This window comes from Aptenodytes forsteri, unplaced genomic scaffold, assembly GCF_000699145.1.
Source record: "Aptenodytes forsteri isolate BGI_AS27 unplaced genomic scaffold, ASM69914v1 Scaffold209, whole genome shotgun sequence".
Lineage (NCBI taxonomy): Eukaryota > Metazoa > Chordata > Aves > Sphenisciformes > Spheniscidae > Aptenodytes > Aptenodytes forsteri.
The window spans coordinates 202,353-214,106 of NW_008795034.1; the positions used below are offsets into that span (position 1 = coordinate 202,353).

Below are 11,754 nucleotides of genomic sequence, written 5' to 3' on the forward strand. Positions count from 1 at the left end.
CGTCTGCGCCAGGGCGGCTTCCGCAGCAGGGAGGCCCCCAGCCTCCACGTGAGGGGGGTTCTCCCACATCCCTCCGTGTGAGGGTCCCCACGGCCTCCGTGTGAGGGGGTCTCCCACATCCCTCCGTGTGAGGGTCCCCCCGGCCTCTGTCGGGAGGGGGGGGTCTCCCACATCCCTCTGCACGAGGCCCCCCAGAGCAAAGCCCCCCCATCCCAGCAGCCCCCTGGTGATGCTGAGGGGACGGACGGGACGCGCTGCGGTGCCCCCGACGCCCCGGGCACGGGGCTCCAGGCCAAAACCTGCGAGGAGCCGACTGTGAACCTGCCCCTTTCTCTGGTTTATGCCCTACCCCTTTCCTAATCTTTCCTGACATTTGGCTGTTTGGCTGCCAGGGAAAGGACATCTTCACGGAGATTACCACCACCCTCGCGCCAGGGCCTCGCTCCCGAGCGGTGACGAGCCTGTCCCTCCGCGGGCGGGCCAGGGTGGCAGCCCCTGTCCCCCACACACCACACCTCAGCCGCCATTTTGCTGCCAGTCACCCGGTGCCACCGGTTCTGCTGCATTCCCCGGCCCTTCCCTGCTGTGCCTCCTCTGCTGAGGGGTCTTGTGAAAACATTCTGGAGATCCACATACACCATATGATGCAACCTCTTTGCTCGAAGAGGTGGCCCTGGGAACCTGTGTCCTTCCTCCTTGTGCACCATCTCCTCAGCCGGCATCTTAGCTTCTCTGGTCCCTTCCCTGGAGTCAGCCCCGAGATGGACTCCATTCCACCCAGCAACCTGGTCACCCCATGGTCCTCTTTGGAGTCACTGCCCACAAGGCCGGTGTGCCTGACGGCTCTGCAACCCAGCTCCACCAGCTGGGACCCCCCTTCTGAAGGGGGGGGTACATCCCGTACCACTCCTGGGATGCTGGGCTGGGAATTGCTTCCCCACTAATTGCTACTCCGGGAATGTTTTGGTCAAGGCAAGTTTAAGTACTGCAGGAGGGCATATTCACTTAAGTGCGCTGCAGTGCTGACATTAAACTGGCACACTAACAGCCTGAAGTATAAAACCGGGTAGGATTTAGATCTTCCTCCTTTTCAGACCATTAGCTGCGGTGGAAATTCCTTGGTGGTCCTGCAGGTATTGCAAGGTTCTTGCATTTTCGGACCTGGAACGCTGGCCGCCACAAATACCAGAGATCCCAAAATCAGAAAAAAACATTTACTACAGAAAAGCAGAAAGCTGATGCAATTGCACAAGAGTCTCAGTGAAATAACTTTTTTTTTTCTGGGCAAATATGACATTATCATGTCACTATTTGTTGAGATTTTTAAAAGCTAATATCAGAGTAAGCAATAATAGGAACTACGTTACTAGACAAACTTTGGCAAAGCTCTGGCAACAGTTGACATCTGAGACAGAAAGAAAAGATGTAATTATGTGGTAGATGCTCAACAGGTTTTTGCACAATCAGAGTTTGAAGAGCCATACTGCTTATGTCAAATTTGACATGACAGTAAGAATTGGGCTGTCAACACACGCACTATATTGCAACAGCTTGTTGACTTCAATACTCCAATAGTCCCAGTTAGAATGATGAAATCTTGGTGACCCACTGCAGTTTCTAAACAGCTTGAGTGGGTACAAATGTGAGCAGCTACCAAAAGAGAGGAGCACAAGGGAGAAGCATCAAGTGAGGGACCTCGACAGGCTGGAGAAGTGGGCTGCCAGGCATGTCATGAAGTTCAACAAGGAGAATTGCAAAGTCCTTCCCCTGGAGAGGAACAAGCCCAGGCACCAGTACATGCTGCGGGCTGACCGTCTGGGAAGCAGCTCTACAGAGAAGGCTGCTGAGGGTCCTGGTGGACACCAAGTTGAACTTGAGCTAGCGATGTGCCCTTGCAGCAAAAAGACTATCGATGTCCTGGGCTGCATTAGGAGGAGTGTTGCCAGCAGGTCGAGGGAGGTGATCCTTCCCCTCTACTCAGCACTGGTGAGGTCACAGCTGGAGCACTGTGTCTAGTTCTGGGCTTCCCAGTACTAGAGAGACATGGACATACTGGAGAGAGTACAACTGAGGGCCATGAAGATGATGAAGGGACTGGAGCACCTCACATACGAGGAAAGGTTGAGAGAGCTGGACTACTCAGCCTGGAGAAGAGAAGGCTTAGGGAGATCTCATCAATGTCCTGAAGGGAGGCTGCCAAGAGGATGGAGCCAGGCTCTTTGCAGTGGTCCCCAGTGACAGGACCAGAGGCCATGGGCACAATCTGAAACATGGGAGGTTTCCTCTGAGCATCAGGAAACAGTTTTTTACTGTGAGGGTGACCGAGCGCTGGCACAGGTTGCCCAGGGAGGTTGTGGAGTCTCCATCCATGGAGATATTCAAAAGCCATCTGGCTATGGTCCTGGGCAGCTTAGGTGTCCCTGCTTGAGCAGGGGGTTGGATGAGATGACCTCCAGAGGTCCCTTCCTACCTCAACCATTTGGTGATCCTGCACGGCCTCCTTCTCCAGAAAGCACATTCCTAGCACTTGGGCACCTGTATGACACGGTGGAGCTTACCTGGCTGAAGACTAATTTGCGAAAAAACCCCACAAGTTCCCAACTCTCTACACTGTTGCACACCTGAGCCCACTTATGAGAGGTTTGGGACTGTACTGCTGGGGACAGAACTGCCTCCATGGGCAGAAACCTGCATTTAAGATGATTCAATGTGACCACAAAACCACAGCCCCATTCCCAGCAGAGGTGAAGAAAGTCACCACCACTCCCAAAAGCAGGCTGTGGCTCTATCTTTTTGGATGATAAAAGAGGCAAATTGGCTGAAAATTCACAAACATCTCCCCACCATTGAAAAAAGTAGAGTTTTGGCCATTTGCACCAGCACCAGCAGGGGCATAAACAGGGATGGCCCCTGCTGCATTTCCAAGCGGTGGTTCCACTCTGGTAGTGCTGAAACACTCAGAATATGCAGTCAGCTTAAAGAGCAGAGGAATTGAAAGTACAAGTCTCCAAACTGTTCTATGATTTATCCAAGTAGTTTGTAATTGTTGACTTCCTTCTGCAATTGCCATTTTCAGCAATTTGTTCTCTCCAGATGGCGATGTCCTTTAATTAAAATAAATTTTATGACATCCTACAGGCTTACACATGATGAAATATGTATGTGAGACTGCATAATGATTTTTTTTTTTTTTTGCACAGGCTACGGAAAGGGCATAAAAAAATCTTAAGGCTGCCCTATAATATCACTGAACAAAAAACGAGCGAAGCCTTGTAGTGTCCATAGCGCTAGGTAAGAGTAAACTCATCTAAAGACGTGTCTGTTAAGAACATCTTTTCTTTGTGATACAGCAAATGGAGTTTGGTGTTGGCTCTGGATGCCACGCAGAGCAAAAGATTGAGAGATACCTCCTCTTGTGCAGGGACAGGGTGGATGCCAAACACAATCCTCCTTTCTAGGCCTGAGAAGCGACGGATGCTGTCAAGAACGATGACATTTTCTAAAACATTCTCCGCTCGCCCCAAGATCAGCCTCACCCTGCATTTCCTTATTTGTCTTTTTAGCTCAGGTTCCAATATCTGACTGAACACCTGGGCTGCGTGCTGTGTACTGCACAGGATTGCAGTATCTTTGACGGGATAGCCTTGCTGGATATAGCTGTTGCACTGCCCGGTCACGTACTCTGCCATTTCAGACGTTCCCTTATTATTTTTTATTATGCAGTCACCTGACAAAGAATGGGCACATTCAGCCCGTTTAAACAACTCTTCCAGCACCTCATAGGGCATGTCTGTGTTACGTTCTTGGAGGATTTCCTCCATTAGATTAAACATGACGTTGTATATTTGCTTGGCATTACGGACCACTTTGGTCAACCGTTCCTGAGGATACAGTTCTGAAAACTTAAGTCCACAACCATATGGGTGAGTGGACTGGAAGAAATCCAGGAAGACCCAGAAAATGCCACTTTTTTCTTGACTAGCTCCTGGGCACATTGGTGCCAGTTTTCTTCAGGACGAAAATTCTGAGCTTCATCAACCACAATGTGTTTCACTTCTGGGAAGTTCCCATTTAAGAAGGCAACATGTGTCACAGACTGGCAGATCTCATTTCTAAAAAAAAAAAAACCAAACCGAAACCCAAAAAACCCATACGGTAAATAAAAAGAAGATGTGACCAGACAAATCTGTATTGACTGCCTCCATTTCTCAGTGGGTTCTTCCTTGGAGGACTATGCTGCTTACTGTCTGAAAATGCAAAACTTCCTATCTCAGCTGCAGCATGCTGTATCGTTTTCCCGGTGGAAACATTTATTCCAATGGATTGGCTGGGGGGGGGGGGTGCTGCACAGCCTGCACAGCCCCCACCAACTGGCTTTGCTCTACCCTGAGAGGAGACTCAAGCCCACCCTTCCTACATGGGAACCCCATGGCAAGGCTCCCCAGGGGTGTCCCTCTGCCCCGCTCTCCCTGGCCCAGGGAAGGCAGCACGGTGCCTGAGCTCCCGCAGGAAGGACGGGTTCCCTTTTCTCCCCAGGGTGAGCAGGGACTGGCAGCACTTCTGCCAGGCCATCTGCCTGCTGGGGCCAGGACCTGCTGCTTGGGCACTGCCGTGCCTGAGCTATTCCCTGATGCAAGGTGCCTTGTCCACCGTGGTGGCTTGCTGACCTCTCCATGCTGACGCAAGTGGAAACGCAGCGAGAACAGGACTGGGGAACTGCTCTGCCTGAAATCCTCTACCAAAAGGGCATTTGTTTCTGTTCTCCTTGTCTAGATGGCCCAGGTCCAAGGGCCAGTTCCTAGCACAGCTGCACAAGAGCTTGCATCAGGCCCAGCACAGGCAGTGTTGAGGCAGCAACAGAGGAAGGCAGGTGGGTATTTTTGGTGTCAGCATCAGCCGTCATAGACTGTTAAACTAAGGCCATTGTCTTTTGAAGGTCTAACACAATCCAGCAATCACGGAACGTGGGATTCTCACTGCAGTCAGTGAACGCTGGATCTGGGCCAGAGCTCAGCTCAATAATACTTTCAATACTAACACCTTTCTTGAGATTATTATTGTGTGTTTCTGTCAGCCAAAGTTATATATTTGGCAAACAGATCTAAAATCAGCAGGGTTTGTGCTGTACGTACAGAGGATGGAATGAAAGAAAAAAGGGGAAATACACATTACTGCTTACCCCACAAACTTCTTCAAGGGTTGATTTTCACAAATGTAGAGTATCTCTTTTGCAGAACAGTGAAAAATGTTTCTTATTCTCTCAGTGATCTTCAAAGCCACAATTGTTTTCCCTGTTCCAGGAAGACCAAGGACAAACCGCTCCTTGACTTTGTGCAGGTTCTTGGAGAGCAGCTCATACTGTTTCAGAGTGAGAAGGTTGAAAATCTCACAGCCAAGATGGTGACTTAAGCGGGACTTAAAGTGCAGCACAACAATCACAAGTGCACGCAGGAACGCGGGGATGTCCCTGGAGGTGAGGATGTAATTCTCTGGGTACAAGCTGGCATAATCACATGGGTTTTCTTGGTTTTCTTGCTGGGGAACATCATCCTCTGCAACTTCCATCCGGTTCTTTGTGCCATTCAGGTGCAGTATTTGGGGAATCACACACACTTTTGAAGCATATCCCCCATCATTGACTAGTTTCCACTTTAATGCATAAGCAGTTTCTCTCGAGTTTTTAGACTCGGCAGAAGAGGCGTCCTTGACTACAGTATACAATACTGGATATGCATTTTCAGCTTCTAAGAGAACATCACACACAACACCCTGTTTTTTCCGCAATCCAATGTCAACAGCCCAACCCCTTGAAAATACCAGTACCCCCTTGTTAAGTGGATGGATTTGTTTTTTCATTAAATCCTCTAATCCAGGATACTCTGAGAACAGGTCGGTGCTGATGGTTTCTGGCTTCCATTTGACTTCATTAGAAGCCACTAGAAAAAGAAATAAAAAATTAGAAAAACAAAATACAGCAAATAATTTACTCGACACACCAGTTACTGCAGGAATATATTATACCATGAGGTCATCAAAGTAAATGATTTAATGTGAGTAAAAAATTCAGCATTCCCGTAATACCTGGTGGTAAATCTGTAAGGATTTTTTATATGAATAAAAGAGGTATAAATTCCATGCTTCAGGCATGCCTGACTTCTAAACAGAATAAGGAAAAGTCTCTGTGGAAGGATCTGCCTCCTTTCTATCTGCCTTCTCATTATTTAGGTATTCCTCTGAAGGATATGTTGCTGCCACAGTGAGAGACCAGTGGTTGAACCAGATGAAGCAGCCTGCTTGCAGCATCTCCTACGCTCCTGACTGGTAAAACACTATGCATATAGGAAAAGGCACCTAGGAGCATCATCTTGATGTATAGACACACATTCCTATTAAATATAGGGGAATACACGAAGACATCTCTCATCCCAACGCTAAACTTGGTGCTCTTCCAAAATAATGAGTAACAGTAATTTTAAAAAATATTGACACAAATCCTCTCTTAAATTTACAGGTTAAAATTACAGCTATGCACATTCATAACACACAGACAAATCTCAAATGCAAGCATACATTTACACTGACTGTGTCACAGCCTTCCATTCAAAAAACACATTCTCATCAAGAAACAGCAATTGCCTATCCTGTACCAAAACACTATTAACCGATCAGTAAATCAATCATCTGAGAGTAATCCTGAAAACAGATGTGAAAAGATAGCAAAATTACAAAAATAATTAGAAAAATTAGCAATTAATACATACATCTATAGGTCAGAATTTGGAAAAAAAAAATCCATGGACTATGTTTAATGAGAAAGTATCTGTTTGCTACTGATTGGAGCAGTTCTGACACCGGACAAGGACCTGGAATTCCTTGTGTCTCCCATGTGTCTCAGAGCTTGACCTCAAGCCATAGCCCTGCTCTGCAGAAACATCATAGGATTTACATTGCCCTTGGCTACTTCTGTTCCCTTGTCTTTCAGGGCTTGGTATGTGGGAGTATCTGTTGCTCAGCAACCATTGCTGCTTTTATAGCTGAAGTGTTTCTGAAATAATCAGAGTCTTCACCTAAAAAATAAAACCAAGGCAAGGCTCGCCACCCCCCATGGTAAGGGCTGAGCTTTACTTTCCCTTGTGTGCCCCAGCCTGAAGTTCCCCCGTAGCAATGAGCAGGATGGCAGAATTAATTTACTGGGTGAGAGAAACGTCTAAGCCGATCAGACATCCGACACCCAAACACTTGGTGCTTAGCCCTGCGGACCAGCGGTACAGCATTGCTAGTACCAAGCCACGGGGAGTGTACTGAGTTTGCAAGGCCTCAGGTCAGAGGCTTGTCTGGTTGCTTTGTTTGAATTTTTGTTGACCTGTTTGGAGCTTTGTTTTCACTTGGTTTACCTGTAATAGCATTTTTTCTAATAACCAGGTGTCTGTGGATAACAACCATCAATTTATACAGACAGCAGCAACAAGCAGGTATTCTGCACAGGGTGAGATGTTTCTGCCTATAACATGATGATGCAGAGTGCAGAAATACAGGCCCAGTAGGACAGCAGAGGTCTTGAGACGTGGGATGCAGGATGCAGGGCTGAATTCAGGTGTGGGGCAGTAAGAGACAGAGCACAGGAGATCCCAAGGCCAGAAATAGCTCTCAGATGGTCAGGTAAAGAAATGCAGCCCTGGAGCTGAACAAAACTGGTTTTAAGGGTAATGGAGAACAAGTATCTAACTTCTGAGAAACACGCCCTGTTTACTAACTCCAATGGCGCAGTGAACTCACAGACCAGTGAAGAAAGAACAAGGTGTAAAAGTGCGTTAGCAAACGTACAGCAAGTGACCCCAAGCGGATCCTGGAGTAGGAGAAAGAAGCCATCAACATCAGCTACGTACTCCTGACGAAAGAACCGGGAATGCTGACGACTCGCCCTAACAACCCCCGGCAGACCGGAGCCATCAACAGTAGGATCCTCAGTGGCACTGGAAGGCTGAGCGTAACGCCAGGAACAGGGGTGGATACTAGGAAACGTGCAGGTAACTATTATTAGTAGTAGTAGTATTACTTTTTTCACAGTCGTATTCATTTATTGTCTTTTTCTTCCTTTATCTGTAATAATTAGATCTTGACTACTAATAATTCCTTGATTAGACTACTTAGATTTCAGTTATGCTAGAAATAAATTATTCTCTCTCTCTTCTTTGTCCGTAAGATTTTTGAGCGTAACAGGGGGCAGACAGTGCTCAACCCCCTGGGACACCAGGTATATTCTCCACAATTGTGTGCATTAGGGACTATACTTAGTGGCAAAAATGGAAGAAGAGATCCCTCAAAAATCAGGGAAATCAACATTCTTGGAGCAGTTGCATCTTTTAAATACCCTAACAGTTGTGTGCCTAAAATCTTATATCACATTATCTTCCTAGAAGTTCTGTCAAATACAATCTTGAATTAAAAAAAAAATCTAGAATAAACAGCTTACCTGGGTAGAGGCATTCTTGGAGTTCAGACACACGCTAGAGACCAGCTTTTGAATAAACTGGCTTGATAAGAGGAGGACCATTTGAGAAACTGGGCTCATTCTCAAATTTATCAGCCAGATTTGAAAGATCTTGGGGGAAGAAAAAAGCATGTTATAGCCATCAAAATCCTTCCATATGAACTTTTAAAACCCAGCACTAAAGAATAACTAAAATGATTAATTTAAAATGTCCCTTTGCAATCCTACTCAAGAAAATGCTGCCTACGTAGTTAAGAACGACAGTATTGCATCAAACCAACGGGATCTTGATGTGCTGTAGAAGAGAGAGGGCTCAAAGCATAGATGGCTTTAGATCAAAGCAAGATCTAGACCCCACGTGGGATGAGGCTGTTGAGACCCCAGTGCACAGGTAAGAGATGCCCGACGTGCCAGTTCAGCACACCAGCACCCTACAGGAACCACCTACGTGTACCACAAGTCTCTTCAGTAGATGCACCTCTCCAAAAGACCTTGCTGCTTTGTTCCCCTCCTATCAACACCACCCTCTCTGTCTTTTGTGTGACTGTGTCCTTTGAAGAGACCAGGTATCCCAGCTCTAAGCGCAGACCAGGGCCACAGGAGAGGTTTCACACAAGGCCAGAGCCGCCGGGCGCGGCCGGGGCTCCACTGGGACAGGAGGTCCCCTTCGGCCAGTATATTCCTTGCTCATGCGGTCACTGCCATGGGCACTCACTCAAGGAAAACTTGTGTTACTGGGAACCTGTAGGAAAGGAGGGTTAGTTTCACCTTATTCAAATCTGCGGTCAGAATAAACTCTCTAGAACCCGCCGTACAGGTCTTGTTGTGGGGTGATGAAAGAAAATGCAGGACATAGCTTTTGAAGGGGAAGGATTTCACAATGAAGTGGGACAACATTTCTTAAAACAAGCAAAGCCTTGCACCCCTGCTCCTTCAAAACAGCCTTTGACAGCCACGGAGCCACACCACGTATGCAAAGTGACGTTTCGGTAGACATCTGAAATGCGTGTGAGCCTCGGAAAGGGGGAGCGGTTTGTAACCTGCTGCATACTGTGCATTGCTCGCTGAGCTGCAGACTTGAAAGGACTTTGCTCAACCTCAAGCTGATCTCCGAAGAGACGACTGACCAGGTTTTACTAGCTACCCTAGTGTTGCTGACTTCATTGCAGGTGTTCTTAGTACTTGATAAGGGGAAGGAGAAGAAAAGTTGCAGGTCAGTTTGACATCACCATTAGAGCTAAAATGATTATTTTACTTTAGTGCTGGCACACAACTTGTGCCAAGATGCTGGATCTACACAGATCAAACCAGGGCATGGAGATTAATCCTCGCTAGTGCATCAAGCACTGGGGCTTTCACTCCATGGAGATCAGCACCAGTAAGGACTTTTTTGTTTTTCAAAATAAACGCCTTTTAGGCACCTAAAGGGGCCAGATTTCCACCAGGACATCACTCCCTTCTAAGCATCTTAACAGACAAAGCCAGCTTCACAAGTTTTCTGCAATTCTCATTAAGAGTAATGGAAGCTCCTGGGCGGTTTTGAATCTTTCCACTTCATTTAGGGGCACATGGGATCCCTAGGAAGGCTTATTCCAGTTGAGAGTGCTTAAAAAAGTCCTGCTGAACCAGTTCAGAGAGTAACGCTTCACAGAACAGTTTGCCGTTGGAGGCCAGTTGCCGTACCGTCACCCCCGGTGCCTGTGACTGTGCCGTGGGCCGAAGCCCCTTTTCTAGGTTTGGTGAGAACACAGAAGAAAAGAAGTTGGTCTTTCCTCCTGGAAGTTTACAAACCAAGGCAAAAATGAAGTTGGCACTAACGTAAATGCAGATTTTACCCGGGTCTGCAGCCGTCATGAGCTCCGTCCATTTCCTGACGCTCGATCTTTCAATCGTGTCACCCGTCACAATCCAGGATTCAGGGTTATCGTGGAAAACAGCGCAGCAAAACGCTTCAACTCGCACAGCGCATACGTAGCCCTGCAAGCGTTCTGCTTTGTCGTAAGCGCTCAGGATGTACGTCTTAAACTGCACGCCAGCCTGAGGGCCGCAGAAGCGATGGATGGGCATTGAGCCCATGGTATCAGCTACTGTTTTTTCTAAAGCTTCTTTCTCCACTTTACTATGGCTTCCAATGACTTTACTGCTGTCATCCACTCCAAAAAATAAATAACCACCCTGACTGGTTGCAAAGGCAGAGGCATAATTTGGAAGGGTTTTTCTAATGTATTCCAAGATATTCTCTGTAGAGAAGCTCTTAAATTCGGTATGTGTTGTCTCTGTGGAATCCAGGACCTCCCCAACCATCAGTCTGTCTCTCTTTAAAAACCTGGCAGCGGCAACTTGGATGTTGCGCTCCTCGGTGTCCAGAGGGGTCTCCTTTGCTCCCCCATCACAATTCAGCAGAGCTTTCTTAGCGCTTGGCCCATCCTCATCACGGCGCTTGGCACAGCTTTCCTTCTCCCTCAGAAATCCAGCAGCATCGCTTCAGGTCATAGGAACAACCGAAGTGAAAGACCAACAGGACAAAGCAGTGCTCAAGCTACAGATAACGCGGCTTTGTGGATGCACTTTTCTGCTCTGGACCTCCCCGGCTCCATGTTTTAACAAAAAGCAGCAAGTGGCTCCGCTGCTGCATCCACGGTGAAGTATTCGCTGGTCTCGGTGTGGTCGATGCACCCCCTGAGGCTCTGCCCTACCTCCAGACCAATGCCGTGCTCCTGGAAGCGGCAATTCCTGTCTTCACTCTCCACCCTCACCACTCCTCCCGAATTCAGCAACGCACGCACTGCTATAGAAAGCTCCTTTCGTTGCCTTTTCTGACTGCGAGAGGTCTTCTTTCTGGATCTCTCTCCTAAAACTCTTTTCTCAGTATCTACCACCACATCGGGATAGTTCGTTTTCAAATTAATCAGCAGCCGCCCTTCTTGTCTGGCCATCCTGATCCTGAAATGGTAAATTATTAAAAACACTTAACGATTATACACGGCAGTGCGACAAAGGAAACCGTACGCCTTCGGCTTAGGCTCGCACGCTAGATTTAATGAACTGGAAAATGGAAATCACTATTTGCAACGCACAAGCAAATCGAAGTCAGACTACTGCAAAGACACCCACAGACGTCATGTTAATTAAGCTAATTTATTGGGCTCTTTTGCATATTGGGCTCTAATCGTTATCTTGAAGCTACGTGCAAGACTACCTCGACCAGGCAGCGGCTGCCCGTTCGCAGGAGCAGATCCTACCGACCCCTCCCCCGGGACGCG

General features: G+C 47.5%; 2 protein-coding genes across 2 annotated transcripts in view; both read right to left on the reverse strand.

Moving 5' to 3' along the window:
- MKS1 (Meckel syndrome, type 1) overlaps positions 1-2,678 on the reverse strand; it is a 14,338-nt gene extending 11,660 nt beyond the window's left edge. Inside the window, exon 1 of the mRNA XM_009276418.2 lies at positions 2,559-2,678. Within this exon, the coding sequence (XP_009274693.1) occupies positions 2,559-2,678 (120 nt within the window). The remainder of the gene's footprint in view (positions 1-2,558) is intronic.
- Positions 2,679-3,287: 609 nt separating this feature from the next.
- LOC103896556 (schlafen family member 11-like) lies at positions 3,288-11,427 on the reverse strand. The gene is given in 8 exon segments (XM_019471289.1): positions 3,288-3,967; positions 3,970-4,112; positions 5,180-5,936; positions 8,474-8,602; positions 10,327-10,872; positions 11,011-11,038; positions 11,040-11,126; positions 11,128-11,427. Coding segments are annotated over 8 exon segments (2,670 nt in total).
- Between the last annotated feature and the right edge of the window lie 327 nt (positions 11,428-11,754).